This window comes from Centropristis striata, chromosome 8, assembly GCF_030273125.1.
Source record: "Centropristis striata isolate RG_2023a ecotype Rhode Island chromosome 8, C.striata_1.0, whole genome shotgun sequence".
NCBI classification, from domain to species: Eukaryota; Metazoa; Chordata; class Actinopteri; order Perciformes; family Serranidae; genus Centropristis; species Centropristis striata.
In genome coordinates this window covers 36,190,256-36,214,141 of record NC_081524.1, presented here as the reverse complement: position 1 = coordinate 36,214,141, position 23,886 = coordinate 36,190,256, and the positions used below count along the sequence as shown (strand labels likewise).

Sequence of the window (23,886 nt, the reverse complement as noted above, 5' to 3'; positions counted from 1 at the left end):
TTTATTTACAGTAGACAATTGACTTCACAGTTGACCGTTTTCATTTGTAAAGTGGCACATCTGCATACAGTGGATACATAGGAGTTGTGGGACATAACCTTATTCCCATTCTGTCTGTTATTGTTTGTCTGCTGTCTGACCCTGCAGCTGAGCCTTCTCTCAGCTTCTCAGTGGGGTGCTGCACACACCTGTGGGTAGATCAACATTATGTGCAAATACAGCAGAATCCATCATTTTGTTAGTGTTTCTGAAACTAAATATTTATGGAATTTAAAATCGAGGCACACACAAACAAAATAGTGTACTAACCATGTCAGCCATAACAATGTATTTTTTAATGTTTACGAAACAACAGTTTTCCAGCTCGGAGCAGGGGACTTACTGATGCCACTCTTCTCTTTCCAGCACTCTTTTTTCATGTCATTCCTCTTTATCCTCCTCTGTTTTCCACTTTCATCTCCACCACTCTGTTTTCTCGACCCTGTGCATTTCACATCTCGCTTTGACGCTCTGTCTGTTTCTCCTTTTACTATACGTACTTCACATCACTTCTCTCTTTTCATTTCTCTCTCAGGATGGCCTCTACAGTGACTGTCCGTCCTACAGAGTCCTTGAATCCTTTTTCCCTTTTGCCGTCTTTCTTTTTACATACACGAGCAGCCACCTGATCTTTCTTTCTTTTGTCCATCTTTCCATCCATACTTATTTGATGCATGCACCTGCTCCCATAACCCCTTCTCCTCATCTCCATAGGGAGTAGTGTGATTGAAATGTGTTATGTATGACCTTGTGTATATGGTTACACAAACTCAAACACTGACCCCAGGTGTTGCCTTTCCAATATCCCAGTCTTTCTTGTATGATTTGGTTGCAGGGTGAATTTAGGGTGAATATCTCTCTCACACACACACACACACACACACACACACACACACACACACATGCTCACACAGAAGCACACATAAGAGTGATGTCATGGATTAGATTTAGTAATTTGTGAACTCAATAAGGTACAATTCAGACACACACACACACACACACAAACACACACCCACCCACACACACACACACACACACACACACACAGTCATTTTCCTTTTGTGTATCGAGGGGTCAACTGTTGTTGATGGGTGGTGGAATTCCTTATATTCCTGATTGGAGAAAAACTCTCTCTCTCACTCTCACTCTCTCTCTCTCTCTCTCACACACACACACACACACACACACACACACACACACACACACAGCCCAACAACAACAAAAAAAACCCAATTTATTCAGGGGTCAGCTGTTGTGGTCAAATGGAATATATTTCTTATATTGGATAAAATATAAAACTGGCTTTTCATCTGTGGGCTGCAGACTGAGTGAACTAGTGTCATTATTATAGAGAGAGAGGGAGAGAGAGGGAGAGAGAGATAGAGAGAGAGAGAGAGATTTGTAGGTAAAGATACAGCCAATACTCACCCACTACGACTGCAATTTAGTGAGAAATTAAAGAAAGCAAACCACAAATGTCATTAAATTTTTCACCCAGGAATTCAAAGTGGACAGGTTGTTGTACCATATTTAGCTTTGTTTCAGTCTTAAAAGTGTGTTATTATGAATTATAATTAATTCCACTTTTTGTGGGTACTCTGTGTTATACTCATTCATACATATTGCAAATTATAGGGAAAAGTGCTGAACATCTAAAGTTTAATATTGTTTAAAAACTGATCTTGATGCCGGAATGTTCTCAACCTCCTATCACACTCCCTTCAAAGCTACAGAAGGAATGGCAAATAGACTCAGTTTGCAACATGCATGCACACACACACACACACACACACACACACACACACACACACACACACACACACACACAGACACACACACACACACAAACCCACACACAAACCCACACACACACACACACACACACACACAACCATCCTCGCACACATACCAGGATGCTTGTCTCACCCTGTGGGCTTCTTCTTCATCAGATAAAAGATTAGTCAACAGTTTTTTTGCACATTCTGTTCTAACAACTTCTCTCACAGTTGCCTGATGGCCATGATTTGCAAAAATAACCAAATCCCTCCCCCATCACTGGGTGCATCGCCATACCTATGCAAATCTTATGCAAATTTCACTTTCCAGCGATTTCCCAGTAGTAGAATTTCTGTGCATGGTAGGAAATTATGTGCACTTAAGTGCTGAGTCATTGAAGGTTACCTCAGGCTACTTTCCCACACTGATGGAGAGATGAACAGAAAAAACACACATTGGGGACCATGGATTAGTCACTTAACATTTTCCTGGAAACTAAATCTGCTCTAGTCAACACACAGTATTCTGAGATGCTTAATACCTTCCTTGTAAGAGCTACATTGTCTGCTGCCTTATGCAAAAAAAAATTTAACAGGTAAACATATGAATATCTCACTTTTAGCTCTGCACACTTTTGCATCTTCTAGATTCATAGCCCTCATGAAGATCATAATTACTGCTGTGCCTAGTCTGAGGTGCTGCTAATGACAGCAAGGACAATACATTTTTGTGACATGCATGGTAGCAGTTATAGCTTGATAAGTTTCAGATAAGTTTGCTCAGCAGAAGCAGCTGTCACTAAAATTGTGACAGCCATTGTTAGCGCAGTCCTTACACTGTGGTGTTATTTCTCTTACTGATTTTCATGGAGGAATAAGAGTGAATCCAGGCAGTAATTTGTGGTGTCAACTGTGCAGATGTATGATTTCTTGTGTCATTTCGGACCCATCAGTGTCACTCGTTACTTCCCCACATGACTTATATTTCACCCCAGCGTGAAGTTCCTGTAATTCATCATTAGACTTTATTTTGCACTATCTTGGAATTAGGCAGCACAGCAAAAGTTATTAGACCTGACGGAATATCTCAACTATCCAGTAATGCCAGAGCCTGCACACTGTAAAAAATAATCTGTTTAATTTACGGTAAAATACCGGCAGCTGTGGTTGCCAGAACTTCACCGTAAAAATTACAGTGAGTGGATTTTCTATTCTAAATTTAAATGTAAATATCAGCAAAAAAACTGTAATTTAGTCTGAATAATCCTGTTATTTTTTAGGGTAATTGTGTCATTCATTCACACATCAGGGCATTTCTCCATACATTTTGCACGAAAATGTTATATTTTACAGCAAAACTGTGTGTTTCTTCCAGTTTATGACATGACATTTTTGTGCTATTCTTTGATTTACGGTAATTAAAAGCGTCTAATACAGTGATATACAATTTTTCATTTTATGCCCTATTTCTGATGTATTTGACAGTGTATTACTGTTATTTCTACAACCCTTTTTACAGTGCATCTCATTAAAAATGGTTTACGTTAAGCTGCTACGAACTTGTTCTTTGAGCAGGCCCACATAGATTAGGACTGTAGTATTTTGTGTCTTCGGACTGAACCTTCAGGTATAGGGGTCATTGTTCAGTGCATTAAGCCACATACACAATACATGCTATGTAAAGATTGCATGCAATGCGGAACCAAAGTTCACACACGCTACTTTTTCTGTACGGTGTTAGCAACAAATCCTTAGGTTAGCACTAGAAGCGTGTTTAGGACCTGGCTTTTGGACGATAGCAACAGGTCTTTTTTTTATTGCCTAAATATATGATATCAATTACGACCTCGGGAAGAGAGAGTGACAGAGAAAGAGAGATGGCTCATTCTATTATTTTGACCCTAGATCAGGGGTGTCAAACTCAAATACACAATGGGCCAAAATGTAAAACTTGAATAAAATCGCGGGCCAACATTGAACAAATAAACCTTTTAATATATACCAAACATGTTTTGCTTTAACATTAAATATGGAACCAGCAACGCTTATAAACATACAATATATAACTAAATAGTGCAGACATGCAAAATCAAATTTCAAATAAAAAAAAAACATCAATGTCATTCATTTATTAACTAAAAATTAAATAAAAATTGTATGCCTCTTTTCTATTTGCATCCTTCTGATTTAAATATCAAAATAAAGTTTTTCAACAGGTTAATAAATTCTGCCTTTCTTTTCGCCATTTTTGGGAAGGGGTAGCTCGGAGACAGCTCTAGCTTGAGGTTGCTATGACGACTGTCACAGAGGAGCGTTTCTGGGTCCTGTCCTGATTGACGCGCCAAAACAACAGCAGGGCATTGTGGGATTTGTAGTATTAGCGGTAAATGTGCCATATAATACCGGCGGGTCAGCTTTTATAGTACAATGATAATATAATAATTTGGTATTGCCTCGCGGGCCAAATAAAATTACACTGCGGGCCAAATTTGGCCCGCGGGCCAGAGTTTGACACCCCTGCCCTAGATCATTGTGTACATGTAAATCAAGGTATTGATGTTGTGTTCAACAGTGTCTTTATCTCTCCATTCACTCATGTTCACTCCTCTCTTTAGCCACTTGGCACAGTAAACATGGGAAATGGTACAAGCCAGCACATATCCATTTACCTTCACACTTTTAATATTTCCTCCTTAGCCATTATTTCCCTTCAGAATTGTATCTTTGTCTTTGTCTTGCTAAAACAAACACACTAAGCTTCCTTGTGGGTTCAGATTTTGATCTCTTAGCGTTTACCCAAACAAGTGTCGCGGTTTTAAACACAATTTTCCACAGAAGCACTGTAAAACTGCAGTACATGTGGCCCTGAACTACTTTGATAACACCACCACTTACTCAGAGGTTGTCTAAAACATTTCTGTCTTTTAGGAAAAAAATTATAAGACTGAGAAATGATTAAAGTTGCAATCCTTTCACCTAAAACAAGGTGAAATAGTTTTTAGTACATTGGTGTTTTACCTTGATGTAAGGCCCTTTTTAAAAGCCCTTTCTGACTGAGAAGCAAGTGCTGCCTTGATTAATTTCAATGCTGCCTTACGTTGGCTTTGATCCCAGTTGTTGTTGCTACCAATGTGAAGTGTGACAGGTCTTCTCAGTCTCTGCTGCTGAAGTTAGACTATGTCAACCTTTTGCCACTGGATGGGGATGGACTGTTGTACTTGCTGCAGTTTGTATCTGCTGTGCTGATCCTCGCTGGATCAAGAACAGTTGCTGCTTTTGTCACTGACTGAAAGGGCCATAGAGGTTTAAAGCTACAAATACCAGAAAATTAGTCATTAGTATGGGCATTTGGATAGAGTCCATGTCTGCCTTGCTTCAGTGATGGAAAACAAGGATTTGAAAATCATGTGAACAAGAGCTAGTTGTATAACTTGTGTCCTGAGCAACAATGCAGAGGTGGATGTTTCCCCAAATATCAAACATTTGCACTAATATATATTAAATATTATCTTTGGCAAAATGATTATGAAAAAATGTTCACTAATTGCAATCTACATTTTACAGACTGTTATTACTCAGTTAATGAAAAAGTAATTAATGTATTCATACATAGTGGCCCCACTCATTTAATATGAGCCAGTTCATTTGAAATCTCCTCTGATTCAGAAACCGTTGAGTAAAAAGACACTGTAAATCTAAGGCATATTGCCAACATATTTTTGCTTCTCCATCTTTTTTTTACTCTATAGTTTTTGTACTTGCAAGTTGTGCTGACTGTGTTGATAGGATTGTTTTGCAGATGTTTGTTTCTATTTTGAGTGTGTGTGTGTGTGCGTGTGTTAAATTGATGGAGAGCTTGTTATTGTTGGTCTGGAAAGTCTCCCTCGGGACAGAGAGGAGACAGCAACCACACAGCTGAGACCACTCCCACTAGTCCTGTGTGTGTCTGCTTGTCTCTGTGTGTGTGTGTGTGTGTGTGTGTGTATGTTGGTTGTTTTCCTAGACAAATAAAGGTAGTCATAATGGGCACTCTTTGTCAGCTGATTATTCTTTCTCTCTTTCTCTCAAACACACACTTCATATTTTTGCATTTGTAGCTTTAGGATTACGCCATATTTTTTGGCTATTCTACTTATTACAGTCTCCAAAAAAAGATGATTCCCCACAACACACAAAGGCCCAAACAAACAAACCCAAAGCCAACTCATGATTCATGTCCTACCAGTGTGACTCACATTATTTAAGTGCTTTAACGAGACATGCAGCTGCACTTCTGTTTTTACGAGACTTCATTAAGTCTTGCTTACTGTCTGATATAATCAGCAAACACACCTTACGGTACTTCTCCGTGTGCTTCACATTTTAATGGATTAAGTGGTTTTTATATCCACACCATCTGTTCCTTAAATATTTAAACATGCAATGTAACTTCTATACTTTAAAATATTGTGAAGAAATAGTTGTGAAATGACATTTTCTCTTAAAAAAAATAATACTTTATTTAGGTTTCTGATTAATTTTATTGCAAGACATTGTGATATTTCCCAAGTGATGCTAGTGTATTATCTGTATTTTCCTTGCTCATGTAAGTCTGCATGTGTATCGATTGTTCAGTCAGACTTATAGTGAAAAAGATGTTTACTTAATTTGTATCACTGTGAATAATTTGATAAATGCTGTTGTCCTTGTTCTTGGTGTGTGTGTGTGTGTGTGTGTGTGTGTGGTTTTACCTAAATCAAGGTGTGGCATGGTTGATAATCTCCCCTTTCTCCACGTCCTTCGAGTGTTACAGGTGTGCATGGAGTTAACATAATACAGTGTGAGTGGGGTGTGTGTATGCTTGACTGCAGCAGGGAAGTGGATTCTAAGTGAAATATCTGGTTCAATGTGGCGTTAAAAAGCAGCTTCTAGCTCCCCACCACCGCCCTGCCATACCCCCACCATTATGTGTGTCTTTGTGTGTGACAGCTCTCCTGGCAGTGCCATGCAAAGCCTGCCGCCATCATCCTGAGCAGCAGCCGAGCTTAACATCACAAGGAGCAATGCAATGCACTGTTCTGTTCTGTGTGTGTGTGTGTGTGTGTGTGCGTGTCAAAGCCTACAAATCGTGTTGGTAGAGATCCTCGCTAAAAACTCTCACAATGTTAATTTTAAATCATTTTTCAATAAAAATAAGGGTAACACTTTATAATAAGGTCCTTAATAACCATTAATTAACAAGTAATAAGGCATTGTTCTCACTTTAGATCCGGTAGTTGCAAAAAGCATAGTTAACTTATAATAGATGAGCAATAAAGTATATTTTAATATCAATAAGCAAACAAAATAAGATTATTAAAGGCATGGCAAAGACATAATGGGTGGGTCATGGGTGTTTGTAATGCCATTATTAACACGTATATAAGCTTATAAACACACAATAATGTTAATAAGCATCTTGTAAGGACTTACAAGGGCCTTATTACCTGTTAATGGTTATTACAAAGACCTTTATATAAAGCGTTACCAAAATAAGTATACTGATGCAAAACATTATCATTACCAATATCATCAATATGGATGTAACGATGCATCACAAAACAGTTGAACATTGATACAAATGTGTGACGATTTAAATAGGTTTAGATCAGGCGGGTGTCTGAGCATGGAGGCAAAAGTTTGGCTACAAAAAATGCAAATCCACGGCACTGTGTCAATAAAGTTATATAAAATGTTATATAGGACGTTTACCGATTTGGTCTCATAACTTTGACCCTTTCACAGTGTATTTTCATTTAATGACAGTTTATTTGAACGTATAATATATATATATATATATATATGCATATAGTTTGTGTTTTGCACTTACACCTCAGAAATGTTGTGTTTTTTGTCTGAGAAATAATTAAGTAATCTTTTTAGTTGTAATTTGTCTGCAAGCTATTTCTGTCAAAAAAAAAAAAAAAACACCCTGTGTCGTTAACCTTCGCCCCTTTCATATTGCGATCCCGTAAATGTCCTGCTATATTGCCGGAAAGATCTGTGCCGGCTCAGGGCGTTCATAGTGATCCTGCGAAGGAAAAATGATATTTGTGCCCTTTAATAGTGCAGTCCGGCATCACGGAACAATTTGGGAGGAGACGATAGTCAGAGCAGAAGCAGTGCTACACAGTAGTACCTTAACCCATTGAAACCTGGAAAGCGGATACGTCATTTTGTAGTATTTGTATAAGCTCTCAAATACTTTTTGAAATTCATTTCTATCTGCTACAGAGGCTGAAAAATCTATTATTTAGTAGAATTCTGTTGAATTTCTAGAAAAACTTCAGGTTTTAGGGGCTTATTTTAAAATCGCCCAGAGGTTTTACAGGCGTTTCAGGCCTCAATGGGTTAATCTCTTTACACTGCAATAATATGCGTGAAAGAGAGAGTGTTGCTGTTTTGAAAGAGACAATACTTTTTTTCATATATTAGATACTGCTTAAAATTAGACCTCTTGGGTTTGAAATTATGGGGCCATGATGACCCACTCCGTACTGCTTTGTTGAATCCTTTATTGTTTCATTTGTTGTTTTGATTGTTTTAAAAAAGAAAAAAAAAGACAAAAGTAATATCTGTTCTTGTTCTATTAAATATGAACTCAAAATGAAACTCTCTCTTTCTATAGATGACCCAGCAGACGCAGACCTTTGGGTGCTCAACAGCTGCACCGTGAAAAACCCAGCAGAGGACCACTTCAGAAACTCAATCAAGTATGTACAAACACACACAAACACTTTGTTTTCTGTTTCCATGAAAATAAACCAGCCGATTACAACATTTTTAGCATTTATTGCACACATTGTGATGGAATAAATCTGTCAGGACCACTTTGATTGGCTGCTGGAATTAAAACAATAGAGTTTTTTTTTTAAATCACTGCGTAATATTTGCATTCTGTATGAAAAAACATAAAATACATGCAATTATTTTGTAAAATAATTTGACATCTAATTACTAAAGAAAAAGCCCCTTGCTTGTTAACGTCACACTCTATATCAAGACGTATAACCAAGTTTATGAGCAGGTTCTATTTCATTTAGTATGAGATGAAATGATTCAATCACAATTTAAAGTTTTTGTCTTGTGACAGTAAAACATCCTGCCAGAATAAATGTATCTTTCATATCCATCAATAAATACAAAATATGAGACAAATAGTAATTTAGGTCCTAGAATATCTTCAGTTGTTAAAGAAATGTAGTTTGTCTTCACCACCATAGCCAGTGTAGCAAAAAGAAAAAAAGTAATTATGGTTATCTTTCAGGGTTTTGCTATGCAGCACACTGTTTTCAGGCAGAAGTGTGTATGTGTGTTACATGATTTCAGCTTGTTGCCCCATGTCAGTTTCCACCTACACACTGTTCCACTGGTCTTTCACTGCACTGTTGACACACACACACACACACACACACACACACACACACACACACACACAAACACACACGCATAGAAAAAGAGGGTAGGAGTGAGAGTGAGAGAAAGAGATATTTGCATAAACAGAGAGAAATTAAGCTAGAAACTGTTTTGCATTTTGATTAATTTCCATCCATCAGGGGCACACACACACACCTGGCGGGCGTTCTTTTGTGGTAGTGAGAGAAAAGTTAGTCACTGGGTGACTCTATGTAAAAAAAGGATTTTTGTGATTTAAAATGGTTTTAAGATTTCAGCTCAGTATAGTTCAGTACTGATAAAAGTCTAATTCAGACCAAAGGCTGTCGTATATCGTCTCTGTAGCTATGAGTCTCTGTACGTCGACCTTTTTAGGTTATTTTGTAGCTGGATATAATTTCTAGCTTCTTGAAATTTATTTTTTGAGTACATTTTAAGTATTTTGTCTTAAAACATGGCTGTTCAACTAACAAATTGATAAGGTGATCTTTTCATTCCTCCAAGCGCCTCAAACAAACTTGTCCTTCCATAACCCCAAGAAGTTTCAATTTTTCAGTCTTGGGAGAACTCAAAAATGTCTTTTGTGCAGTATCACAGTTATAATGTTACAAATCATAGAAATAGAAAAAAAGATCAAATACTATTTTAAAAAAAAATGGAGTGTCACCAATATTGGAAAAATTGGGCAGACCACCTGCTCTACATATTAAGATATATACGTCAAGTTTCACTGATTTTTGTCTCACTAACACCTTGGACTTTGTTAATGTGACAATTTTGAGACAAGAAGATTAACGAATTGAGAAAAAATAATCAGCAATTTAATTATTAATGAAAAAAGCATTCACTTCAATGGTCACAGCTGTAAAGAGTTTTGTGTACATTTAACTCCCCCGTCCGTCTCACTAATCTCAGAGCTGCAACAGCACTGGTTTCTGCCATGTTTGAATAGACAAATTGTAGGCTTTTCCGTTGGTTGGCTCTTATAGATAATTTGTATTTGAAGCTGAATGGAAAAGCAGCACTTTATCATCTGTGGCGTTTTGCATTTTGGATTTTTGAATCATCAGAATAGAGAAACTTAACATAACAAAATATCACATGTTTGAAGAGTGAACAATTTCCCTTGGCCAACTTCATCAGTGCAATCTTCCTGTCTCTCTGCTTCAGCTGTCTCCACATGCCCGCTTTTTCTTTCACTCTTTATGTCATGCCAATTTAAACGCAAAGATTTTTTCAATTGAAATGCACAAAATAATAACACACTTCAGAAATGTCTTCTTTGTTGGTGCCAGAATTTTTCTTTGACTGGAAATCACCCAGCTGTAATGCTAATGCAATTAATGCTCTATTCATTGGGAGGGACACACACACACACACACACACACACACACACACACACACACATGAGGAATGTGAGAAAGTTTTGCTGCTTGCATGATGGAGACATAAAATGAGGGGGTACAGGATCAAAGTGAATCCAAATGCCCACTTAAGTTTTTTTTTATTGTTCCCTCATTTTTTTTCTTTGGCTTCTCTTTATATGATCGACAGAGAGAAAAAAATTAGAGAAGGAAACAGGCACACGGGCTGCCTCGCGCTCAGTCACACGCTGGATGTTATGCTTGCACCTCCTGGCACCACACACAGACACACACACACACACACACACACACACACACACACACACACACACACACACACACACACACACAAATGCACGCACGCACATAATTCACACACACATTTGCACTGGCTGAGGCCTCATAGCTAGTTGTCCTTTTCACAGGTAAATATAGCCTTAAGTGCTGTCACTTTTTTTTTGTTTGAAAAATTTGATATGAGACGCATGAATTGGAATACATTTGTATGTCCCCCACCAAAAACAGTTGTTCACATACATTTATTTCAAATCAAATCAAACTTTATTTATATAGCGCTTTACTTACATAAAAATGCAACATTTTTGATCGAAAACTATTCAACAACTTGCAAACACAGCCACTCAAAACATGTGCAACAACACAAGACATTAGCCAGCTAATATGACGTACTAAAATTAGTCCCACAGCAAGACGATCAGCTCTGCATTTGTCTTGCCAGCATCCCTGTCCCAGGCCTGAAGACCTCCTCCTGCCAGTGGTCCAAAGCTCCTGTGCGAGCAGTTAATGTTAAATACCCACAATCCTTTGGTGCTTCAAGCTCCCAGTCCTGTAGCATGGCTGCTGAGCTAGCTGACTGCAGCTAAAGTTTAAAAACTCTGGTAACAGGAAACTCAGGAAATTACAGAGAGTGGACGCTGAGCGTAATTAATAACAGTTCAAATATTAACTACATTTGAACTAATATTCGGATTTTGAACAATAGTGCCTAAAACAAGTATATTTCAGATTAGTTAAAAAAGCAGTCTCTAAAGAAAGCATGATGCTTCTGTGACATCGAAGAAAAGAGAACCTGGAGGGAGCTGAATTTTGACTTCAATATTATTGATAATTATGTTGTTATGGCCCTTATCTTCCTGGCTTTTAATACATTTTTACCTTCTATCAAGAAGCTCTCCACATAATAGTGTCGTGAATTGTCTGTCTGTTGGATATGGCTTTCACTGGTAACAATGTATTAACCTTTAATACCAGTTACTAATTTGTACTTGAGAATGTGTCACCACCTCTCAGACTCAGATGTAGTTGTAGGCCATTACACTGCATGTTAGGTAACAAGCTGTGTCATGCTCAGCTTGCTGTTCTGTCATTAGCTGTACTGTTACGCTTTATCAGAGCACCAAGTAAATCTTAAAGGAGACTAACCAGACCACCCTGAAGGGAGGAAAAGAAAGAACTGTCTGAATTGACAATGTTTAAACTTTACCTGTGAATGTTGAGTTTCTATATATTTTTTTGTTTGTTAGATCTACGTTTTGAGGCTGATTAAGATAAGATAAGATAAAACTTTATTGATCCCTTGGGATGGCTCCCTCAGGGAAATTGAGTTTCCAGCAGCAAACAGGTAAAAAAAGCACACAGTATCAAAAGTAAGAAAAAAAAGTAAAAGGAAAAAGAACAATTTATATACAATAAATTAATATGAGAAGACTCGTGTGTGGGAACTCAGGCTGTGTTTTACTGTTTTCTTATCTTAGCTTATGGAATTAACCCAGGCCCTGTGTATGTTTAAACCACTTTGTAGTCCGTATTGTCATGCTGTCTCATTTTACTGATGTGTGTTTGTGTATGTTGTTGTGTTAAACAAATAATCCCCATGGCAGTGGCATGTGGGACATTATGTTCAACCAACACACATATGGTCACAGAAGTAACAATCAGTGTCCTCGTAAATGAGTTGAGGGGTTTAAAATGGAAGCACAGGGGCTTTCAGCAGTCCTCCGTCATAGTTTGGAGAGACGCAGTGAAAAGACGGTTTATTACTTCTGGAGAACTGGGGCTTAGTTGGCATCAATGCCAAGTGTGTGGGTTAAGGAGTCGTATTTGTGTTTTTGTGTATGGGGTTTGTCAGGTGGATGGATGCCCAGGCATCCTGTGGGAGAATGGTGTGTCTGTTTGCATGTGTGTGTGTGTGTGTGTGTGTGTGTGTGTGTGTGTGGGTGTGTGTGTGTGTGAGAGAGAGAATGCTAGCAGATATGCATATGGAGTGTATATCTTCGGCATGTGCCATGAACACCACTCAACAATATTGATTGGTCCTGAAGCTAAAAACAAATGCTACTTTTGAATCTGCATTCTGTGTGTGTTGTTTTTCTTTATTGCCTTGGCTTGTTGCCGGACATTTGCGTCCCGCTCAAGGGCTCAGGATTGTTTGTGTAATCTGTGATTATTAAAATTATGTCATAGGCCAGTATATCAATTTGTTTACTTAATTATTCCTTTCTATGGCGTCTTTCTGCTCCTCCAAATTGTTGCTCTCAGTATTTTAGAAAAAAAAGCTGGCTCGTATGATTTTGTTTAGCGTGCAGGGGTGAGTCGACTCGACATGTGTGGGAGACGTGAATTTTTTTGTAGAGTGATGGCATACTCTGCCCTGCTGTTCATTTCTTCAGTAGGAACGCGCTCGGTAGCATAAACTGCTAATAGAGCAGCTACTGAATGCTAAAAAGTCAATTAGTATGGATATTTTGGTGTGCATGTGCGTGCGTTTGAAATGCCAAAATCTATAGCGTAATTCAATGTCAGAGACCTCTCAAATCAATGAATGTGGAATGCATTAAAGAAACAGTTGCTCAACAGCATGTAATTAAACTGCTCTGTATTGTGTGTGTGTGTGTGTGTGTGTGTGTGTGTGTTTTGGATTTCTTCACTTGGCTGTCTCCAGTAATTTGTATGATCAAGGGAATGTATGCTTAACGAATTAGAACCCAACTCAGAGTTGTGTACTCCTGTTTATAAAATACGCCAATTCCCACATTATATTTACATTCATTTCAATATAATTTTGATATTCATGAACCAACCCTAAGAAAGAAAAATCATTAATGTTAATTGAAAAGGGACACACAACACACAGAATGAACTCTTGGAAGAAGTCCAAAGTGTATGTGCTGTGCTTATACAGTGTATTTATAACAGCTGTGTAGGCTGGTGGTGAATATATATTATGGCCCTCGGCAACAGGACAGTCTATTGTTGGCTCAGTGTTGTCTTGGCGGAAGTAGCTTCATACATTTAGAGCCATTGATTGTAGACAACATGTTGCCAAAAGTGTTCTGAAAAACTGAGTTACTTTACTGAGTTAACTTATTTACTTAACCCATTAAGGCCTAAAACGCCTGGAAAACCTCTGGGCGATTTTGAAAGAACCCCCTAAAACCTGAAGTTTTTCTGGAAATTCAACAGAAGATTTTTCAGCCTCTGTAGCAGATAGAAATGAAATTCAAAAAGTATTTGAGAGCGTATACCCGTGGCTTTCACGAGAAGTTGAGTTTATCTGTCCAAACCTTCAATTAAGTTTTTAAAAAAATCAACAAACTCAGCAAATGTTACATTTGACTAAATAAAAATCCTATGCATAATACTAATACATGCCCATTAGCAAGATGCAAACATGATATGACCATTGGAAGAACAAGACATAGTTCTCATTAGCGTACTGTAATATTTTTTTTTTATCATAATAATAATAATAATAATAATAAATAATAATAATAATACATTTTATATATTGCACTTTTCAGGGTACTCAACGACGCATAAAGTAATATAAGACATGTGATGATTTCTGATATCATCATCACAATCAATGATTATTATTATTAATATTAATATATTATTAATAATATTATTATTATCTCCAGATGGCCACAAATCTGTCTGTTCTTCTCAACTCAACTCAACTCAACTTTATTTGTAAAGCACTTTAAAACAACAACAGCCGCAACAAAGTGCTGTACATAAACAAACAGAACAAGAGACAATAAAATAAATAAAACAGGAAATAAACACTAAAATAAATAGATTTATTGCTTTTTAAAAGACAATTTAAAAAACAATAAATAAAAGCAAACCATAAAACACTAAAAACAAGAGCAGAGTCTCATGCGTGGTTAAAAGCCAAGGAATAAAAATAGGTTTTAAGATGACTTTTAAAAATGGACAGTGAGGAGGCTTGTTTGATGTGCAAAGGCAGCTCATTCCATAGTTTGGGGGCTGCAACAGAAAAAGCTCTGTCCCCTCTGAGCTTCCGTTTTGACCTCGGTACCTCCAGGAGCAGCAGATCAGCTGACCTGAGGCACCGAGCAGGAGCGTAGGGGTGGAGGAGCTCAGAGAGGTACAGTGGGGCGAGACCATTTAAAGATTTAAAAACAAATAAAAGAATCTTAAAATGGACTCTAAAATGCACAGGCAGCCAGTGGAGGGAGGCCAGGATGGGAGTTATGTGCTCCCTCTTACGAACTCCAGTTAAGAGGCGAGCAGCCGCGTTTTGCACTAACTGGAGCCGTGCGAGGGAGGACTGGCTGACTCCAAGGTACAGAGAGTTACAGTAATCCAGCCGAGATGTAACGAAGGCGTGGATTACCGTTTCAAAGTGCTCGTGCTTAAGGAAGGGCTTCACCTTAGCCAGCTGCCTGATGTGGAAAAAGCTTGACCTCACAACAGCACTAATCTGACGATCTAATTTAAAATCACTGTCCATCTTAAAACCTAAATTTGACACAGTTGGTCTTATAAAATCTGCCAGAGGGCCCAAGTCAAAAGGAGGGGTCACACAAGAGCCACTAGGGCCAAACACTATCACTTCTGTTTTCTTCTCATTAAAATTTAAAAAGTTCAAGGCCATCCAGGCCTTGATGTCTTTGAGACATGACAGGAGCGGTGTGAGGGAGAAAGCATCTTTTTTCTTAAGTGGCACGTATATCTGACTGTCGTCAGCGTAGCAATGGAAAGGGATGCCGTGCTTTCTCAAGATGGAGCCCAAAGGCAGTAAATACAAAGAAAAAAGCAGGGGCCCTAAAATCGACCCCTGTGGAACCCCATACAGCAGTGGAGCGGGGCTGGACTCCGAGGTACCAAGGTTTACAGTTAAACTTCTGTCGGTCAGATATGACTTGAACCACTCTAGCGCAGTGCCACCGATGCCCACTAGGTGGCGTAACCGAGCCACTAGGATGCTGTGGTCCACGGTGTCAAACGCTGCAGTCAGGTCCAACAGAAAAAGAATTACATGGTCACCGGAGTCATTAGCCAGGAGGATGTCGTTAAAAACTCTGAGTAGAGCTGACTCTGTGCTATGCATAGTTTTAAAACCAGATTGAAACACCTCCAGGACACCATGTACATCGAGAAAAGACTGTAGCTGACCATATACGACCTTCTCCAAGACCTTAGAGATAAAGGGCAGCTTGGAGATAGGCCTAAAATTGGCCAGCACGCTGCGATCTAGGCCAGGCTTCTTAAGTAGGGGCTGCACCACTGCATGTTTAAAACCTTGAGGAACACGACCAGTAGACAGACTACTGTTAATTACATTTAATACAGACTGCCCTATACTGGGGAAAACCTCTTTGAAGAAACGAGGGGAGACAGCATCACAGGGAGAACCTGATGGCTTAATATGGCCAACCAGGTCCTCTAAAAAAGACAGAGACACTGGCTCAAAACCATCAAAAGCTGCAGAACAAGGAGCAGTGACTGAGGGGTCAAATGCAGGAGCAGAGATGAGGGCCCTAGCAGTAGCAACCTTGTCAATAAAAAAGTGCAGGAAGTTATTACACATTTCAGGAGATGTCTCCAAGCTGACAGGCTGTGGAGCATTAAGAACAGAGTCAATGGTTTTGAATAACACACGTGGGTTGTGGTGGTTGGTCTCAATGATGTTTGCCAGGTATTGTCTTTTAGTCTCTTTAACGGTGCTCTGGTAGCGGCGCCAACAGTCTTTAAGGATATGGAAGGAAACCTGCAGCTTGTCCTTCTTCCACTTCCGTTCAGCTCTGCGGCACTCCCGCCTAGCTTCACGGGTTCTGCCGTTAAACCAGGGCTCAGGTTTAGCTTTAGGCTGCACAGTTTTTAATGGAGCCACAGAGTCCAGTATGGTCCTGCAGGAGGAGTGAAACCAAGAGCTGAGCTCCTCAGTGTCAGCAGAGACAGGAGGCACACAGAGCTGGTCAAAAGCCACAGAGAAATGACCGGCAGTGCAAGAGTTAAAAATCCGACGTTTCTGAACAAGAGCGCCGGATTTAAATTCAGCACAGGAAAAAGCGACTTCAAACAGTACAGGCAAATGGTCAGAAAACACATCGTCACAGATCTCCAAGTTAGACACAGATAAACCATGAGAAAGGACGAGGTCTAAAGTGTGTCCATGCTCATGTGTGGGACCAGACACACACTGCACCAAATTAAAAGAGTCAATAAGGCTCAGGAAGTCCTTCACCAGCGGCTTTTCAGGACAGCACACGTGAATATTAAAATCCCCAAGGAAAAGGGCACAGTCATATTTCGGCATAATCTCAGCCAGGAAACCAGAAAAGTCATTCACAAAGTCCTTGTTGTATTTGGGGGGCCGGTAGATGACGGCGCACAGCACCGGATCGGAACGACCCACCTCAAATAAAGACACCTCAAAGCTGGAAAATGACGTTGAGATGGTGCGCTGTTTACATTTAAAGGTATTTTTGTAAACAGTCGCCGTTCCTCCTCCACGACCTGATGTCCGCGGGGAGTTAAAGAATGAACAGCCAGCAGGTAAAAGTTCGACAAGAGCGCTGCACTCACCGGTACCGATCCAGGTCTCCGTTACACAGAGGAAATCCAGGCCACGGGAGCTAAAGAAATCCCTCAGGATGAAAGTTTTGTTCGCCAGAGATCTGGCGTTCACCAAGCCGATCCTGGTGGGAGCCGGCGGGGCTTGTGGCCCGGTGGATCGGGGAGCCCGAGGCAGCGTCCTCAGGAGCCGGTGGTTTATCCCGCGCTGAGAGAGCCGGAGGGGGCAGAGGCGGTGGGGCCAGGGCCCCTCAGATGAGCCGATGACAGGTACCAGGCAGGCGTCAATGGGATCCAAGAAGCGCCGGGGCACAGCAAAACGAGAGAATAATCCAAGTCCTGTCCGGGAAATGGACGAAGAGTGCGTCAGCTGGAGCCTCAGCTTCACCAGCCGACCTCCGCGTCTGCCGCGGCGACGGCGACGCTTACGCCGTACAGGTAAGGCCGAAGCCCGGAACAGGTGAGGCGGAATCCCCGCCAGGAGCGGGGGCAAAGTATTTTGTCCATCGCGAACAAACACACCAGGATCTTTGACATTTTGCCGGAGAGACAAAATGGCATAGCGATCATACACCAGCAGAGACTCAATCTGTTTAGTGCCGATGGTCAGAAACAACAAAAACACCAAACATTGCAGGAGCAGCAGACGGGCAGCCACACACACTGGCGCCATCTTACTTTCCATCTTACCATCTTACTTATTTTCGGTGAAAATATGTCGTCTAAAAACATATTCCTCATCCATAAATGCCGGTCGATTGGTTCCGAGGGTTCAAAGTCCAGATCAGCAATTAAATCATCGGTGCTGTTTTCATCAGATCTCTTCTGTCACTTACTTCTGATCTCCTCCGCTATAGTCGTCCTCCGCCATGATTTCAAAGTTCTGGAAAAGTCCCATGTTGCATTGCGACACTCCCGCATGTATTCTGATGCATTTCATTGGCCAAGAGACCGAAAATAGGTGGAAAAAACTACAAATACTACAAAATGACATATCCGCCGTCCCGGCCTTAATGGTAGAATAACGCAACATCGCTACCGGTTTTAATGGTAGAAATGTGGTAATGCTTTCCCGGCTTAAATGGGTTAATGGTATGAGCCTATATATCATATTGCCAAGATATAACTGTAATAGAGTAATAAATTATTGGGTTATAGTTATGGCTGTGAGTTAGTATTGTGATTTTATCCAAAGAGAACAATTTCTTCCTTTGTGTCAGTACTTTTTTGCTATTATCTGTTCATAATATTCAAAGGACAGATTAGTCAAAATGATTTTATATTATTTGAACATATCACTGAAGACAAAACTAATCCCAGACAAATGTAAAAAAAAAATGTATTTTATCTTTTAAAAAACGTCAAATACTTTTTTAAATCAGAAAGATATACATGTTTTCTAATTGAATACCATATACTCATAATGGGGCCGATTCATTAGCTGATATTTGCCCTTGTTGTTCCATCAGTCTATCTGCACAGAGGAATCAGTGATGTTTTTCTTCTGTCACATCAATTAGTTTATGTTACGCAAAAATAATATTTTTGTTGGGCTATGTGAGTAAAAATGATTGTCATAAAGCAGTTATTTTGAGAATAATAAAAGAATAATACATTTCATTTGAAAGTTTATATTAAAGGTTTTTTTTATAAATGTGTGGGATTTGAACTGCTGCTTATATAAAGATGGTGTAATGAAGTGCTGAGTGACTTCAAAGCAATTCAGCTTTTTTTTTTTCATATTGAAATTTTCTTTATGTCCTTGCACAGAAATAAATAAACATCTGTATTGGCATCAGCTGTAAACCAAATTGTTATTTTAGATATTTCTATCAACCCATAATTTCACAATCGGTGCATCACGATTTTCATAATGACATTATAGGTTGTGAATATGCATTATGGCCCATGGCAGCATATGTTGATTAGTAAGATGTGCACTGATGTTGAGCAAGTGATTTTATGTCATTGATTTCTGACCACCTATTTACCAAAGGCAAAGGTCATGCTGAGCAAATAAAATCATTAAAGTGGAAATCCACCGTGCAACAAAATTTACATATGACTCAACAGCTGTAATTCTTCAAGCTGTGTCTTTGAATTCTAGCTTTGGAAGAGAGTTGTTTAAACTCAAAGAGCCGAGGCTGCAATCTGTCAGATGACAAATCTTCCAAATGACAAAAAACCTGAACTGCCCCATCAATAACAGAACGGAGACCGACCTCAGAAAACCATGAACACCGCTCCCCCGTATCGGCACATAAATATATATTAGGCTGGTTTGTTCGTTCAAGAATCGGTCAAAAGTATTACATTGCTCTGTGGTCAAGTGGCACGTTTTTCTTTTTACAGTGCTTATAATACATGGAGCTGTTTATTTTGGCCTTACAGCTTGTTGTTTTAAATGAACCGACATACTGAAAGTGACTGACATTAAGGCCAGAAATGTTTCCTTTTCATCAGGACATGACGGCGAGGTATAAACAATCTGAAATCTGCAGTGACCTTTAGAGTTGTTTACTAAGGGCAGTTGTTTTATGTCTGTGTTCACCCAATCCAGCAGACACACATGCATGGATTTGTAGCTGACTGGACACATGCACACACACGCACATGCACACACACACACACAAATATATACAGACACACACAGCTTGCTGCCTGGGGCTGGTTTTGGTACAACCCAGGGATTGGCATTTAATCCGTCAGTTCTGCAGGGCATTAGCCTACATTTTGGGGTACATGCAGACACAAAAATAGTCAGCGAGAGGGAGAGACAGACTGACAGACGCAGAAGGGAAAATATACACACAGACTGGGGAGGTGCAGAACGTGTAGCAGAGTTGATGTGTTGGCCTCAGTAAGCCCAGGGCTGTATGAGAACCACACCAAGGCCGGGGCTGGTCCCATACACAACCATGCTTTAAACATGTCTTCATCTGCATAGTTAGACTCTATTCTCCTACTACACTGCAAAAAAAGAAAAGTTGGGTGAACTCAAAATTTCAAGGCAACAAACTTCGATAACATTTTGAGTTGGACAATTAAACTAAATATTTTAATTTTTGTTTTTGAGTTTGCTTAACTCTGAATTCTGATTTTTGTCAACTCAACTGTAAGTTGCACTAACTTATAATTTACACTGTAATAACTTGTCAGCTAATATTGTGAGTATTTGAGTTAGCATTGATACGCTAATGGCTACTCTTGTAGCTGTAACAAGCAGCGCTGCTAGCATCAGTTAGCCGCTAGCATCAGTTAGCCGCTAGCTTTCGCTAATGACTGAATTTCACAACAAAGAACTAAGAGTTAGCAGAACTATTGTCCCTTGTTTTGAACCCCAACTTAAAGATATAAGTAACAACAACTCACCAACTTGTTTTTGAGCAGACAACTGGCTTCCTTTGTTGTGCTAACTTACATTATTGCCCTAAATGTCAATAATTTATATTTCCAAGTTTTATCAACTTAAATCACTGTTTCAGGCCAAAAAATACAAGTTGGCTTTCTTGCAGTGTAAATATGGTGTTTTGTCTAGTAATGAGTGGCATGATCTGTTTTAACATGGGTCATTTTGTCTGTTTTACTTTTGTTAAATTTTATTTGATTCATTGTTGGTCATTTTCACAACACAGCATACCCAGTGACAAACTGCAGTTCTCAACATGACTCCACTTCACTGTGTAGATTGAACAGGATACACAGAGGTAAACACACTAAATGCAGCAGGTTAATATCAGTTGTGTTCTGTTCTGCGATATATCCTACTCTCGTTTTTCTGTTTTGTTCAGGTCTTAAATAGGCAAGGTTAAATAGTTCAAGGTGGTGTGTAATTCAGTATGAATTGAGTAGTCCAAACAAGCATTCTTTAACATTGTTGTTACCAAGAGAACCCTTTTAGAGCTGTGATTTAATCATTATAAAGACCAGGAGACCTTGAGGCTCTGTTTGCTCCAAACAGAAGCTCTACAAGGTATACTCCACTGTTGTGGTGAACATTAACTTTATTAAATCATTTTTATTAAACCGCTTATATCAACATCTGAAGGTGTTGGCCCCATTAGTTTCTCAAGATACAGATAGATGTCTTTTAGATTAAACCTTCACCTGGATAATTCACCTTACTACAACATTAAAAGTTATCTGAGTCTTTGTTAGATCCCCCAAGCTTTCTCTAACTAACATTAGCGTGAACCTGTTCACAGAGCACTTTTAGTTGCAGACTTATCCTTTTAAAAGCATGTACCTACTACCAGGATAGTTTTATACTTTTGTCTCTGTTGTTGTGGTTGAATGTCTTAGGTTAAGCAAACAGTCAGACCCATTTTTGTGTCAAGAAAGTGGAGTAAAAGTCTTACTTTTTTCATCTTGTTTATCAGCAAAGGTGAGAGAAAAAGCAGGCATCAGAAGGGATGAATGTAATGTGATGAAAAGGCTAATAATGTTTAAATCCCTGTTCCTCACGGACTTGACTTTTATCAGCTTCTATCGGCTTTAAAAGACCAGGTATTATGTCCTCATTGCAACAGGAGCTGAACAGTATTTTATACAGCTCTAGTTATGAGTCAGTCAAGTTAGAGGGTATTGTGCTGTTATCCGTCAACAATTGTGATAGAATATTATTATGGATATTGTGTACAACATAGGGGACAATTGTGCTCTGTCTGAAGAAATCAAAGTACATTTATAAACATACATTGGATAAAGATAGAATTAAGTCAAATATTGTCTTTTTCCTTAGTTAAATCCAGGCCCTCCACTGTTTATTATTATGAATATAGTGCCAGGATATTAAATGTTTATATTAGAATGTTTTTGTGTGACTGTGTCTTCTTTTGGAAGCAACGCACACAAAAGTTGAAAACCATAGAACTCCTGTTAGTTGAAGCCTAACTACTAACTTCTACATGCTATTTTTGAATAAGCCTCGAAGAAATGCACAAACACACATGCAAAAAGGACACTCATTGCCTTTAGATGCATTCAGAGGGTGTAAGTGATGGAGATTATTAGAGGACCAGCAGCGGCTGGGCCAGCACAGGATCTGTTTTGATTATTTCAGACAGATTCTGTGCCCAAGCCAAAATCAGAGCATCTCTATGTGATGTATTCCATCCTACACCGCATTTGTATGTGCATTTTGATGTTTACATACATAGCATACTATATGTGTGTGTGGATGTGTGTGGGTGTGTTACTGATTTCTGCTCACAAACAACCTGTCACATCTGCTCCACAAAGTGGGTTTGAATGCAGGTCTCGGCACAGTATGGTGCTCTGGTATTGAAGTCTGAGTTGGTGTCCGTGTGTGTGTGTGTGTGTGTGTGTGTGTGTGTGTGCACACCCGTTGGTATGTTGCTAAAATGCAGGCCTGCTCACAGTATGAGCCTAAAGGCCTGAGCCAACATCCTCTCCAACTATCCAACCAGATCTTGTTAAACATGACTTTCCTCTGGCTTCTGCCATGATCCTGTTTCTGTACATTTTCTGTGTTTGTATATGCTTGTGTATAAACCAATATAGATAAGTTTTTCCCCACAAACAACCTCTGAGAGATAAATTTGAATAATTAAACCATTAAATGTAGGGGTGGGCGATATGGCCCTAAAAGAATATCACGATATTGCAGGCTATTTTTGCGATAACGATATTCTTGACGATATTAGGAAATACTTAAAAAGATATAGAAAATATGATTTTTTTTTTTAGTATGTATAAATAAATAAAAATCTAAAATGTAGTTTGAAGTGCAAATCTCAACAGTTGCCAAATACAAAAAAAAATTACTCTCGACTCTTGAGTATGAGCAAATAATGAAAATAACCATTTCGGGGTTCCGGGGGCATATTTTAATGAAATTTTGTAAAGGAGAATAAAGGTTATTGTATGTTTTATTTAAGGCATCTTATTTTGACAGTCTTCTTGTAAATTCTGGCTGACTGGTGACAGATACTCAACCTTACGCCACTACAGCAAGAAGTCGGAACGTTGCCAATATCATGATATGCATTTTTTTTAACCATAAAAAAACTATACCGATATGATCATGAACGATACGATATGGCACACCCCTAATTAAATGTAATTTTTAATACTTTAGGTGACTGTAGTTGTAAAGTAATGTTGAAAATTTGCATCTTGTTTATGTTTTTGACCAGGCTTAGCTTTAGCCTTTTTTGTGTGTGAATATAACCCATTTTACATTTAAATCTGATAAAGGCAATGTGAAGCATCCCAAGCGTTCTTCCCAGATAGAGGAAAGCTTAAGCTTTCAGGAAAACAAACTGATATTCTTCTGTGTCCTTATTTTGTTTTGTTACTCTTGGGAAGTGTGTGCATGAGTGGTCCTTTAAATAAATGGCTGCATAATCACAGCCTGTCACATAGTTGCTGTCCTTATAAGATCTTCCTTAACAGCAATCACAAACAACTCCCGCCTTTCATCCGTT

General features: G+C 39.1%; 1 protein-coding gene across 1 annotated transcript in view; it reads left to right on the top strand.

The window, feature by feature from the left end:
- Positions 1-23,886, top strand: part of cdkal1 (CDK5 regulatory subunit associated protein 1-like 1) — a 277,873-nt gene that overhangs the window by 39,751 nt on the left and 214,236 nt on the right. Inside the window, exon 4 of the mRNA XM_059338970.1 lies at positions 8,461-8,545. Coding sequence (XP_059194953.1) covers positions 8,461-8,545 — 85 coding nt within the window. The remainder of the gene's footprint in view (positions 1-8,460; positions 8,546-23,886) is intronic.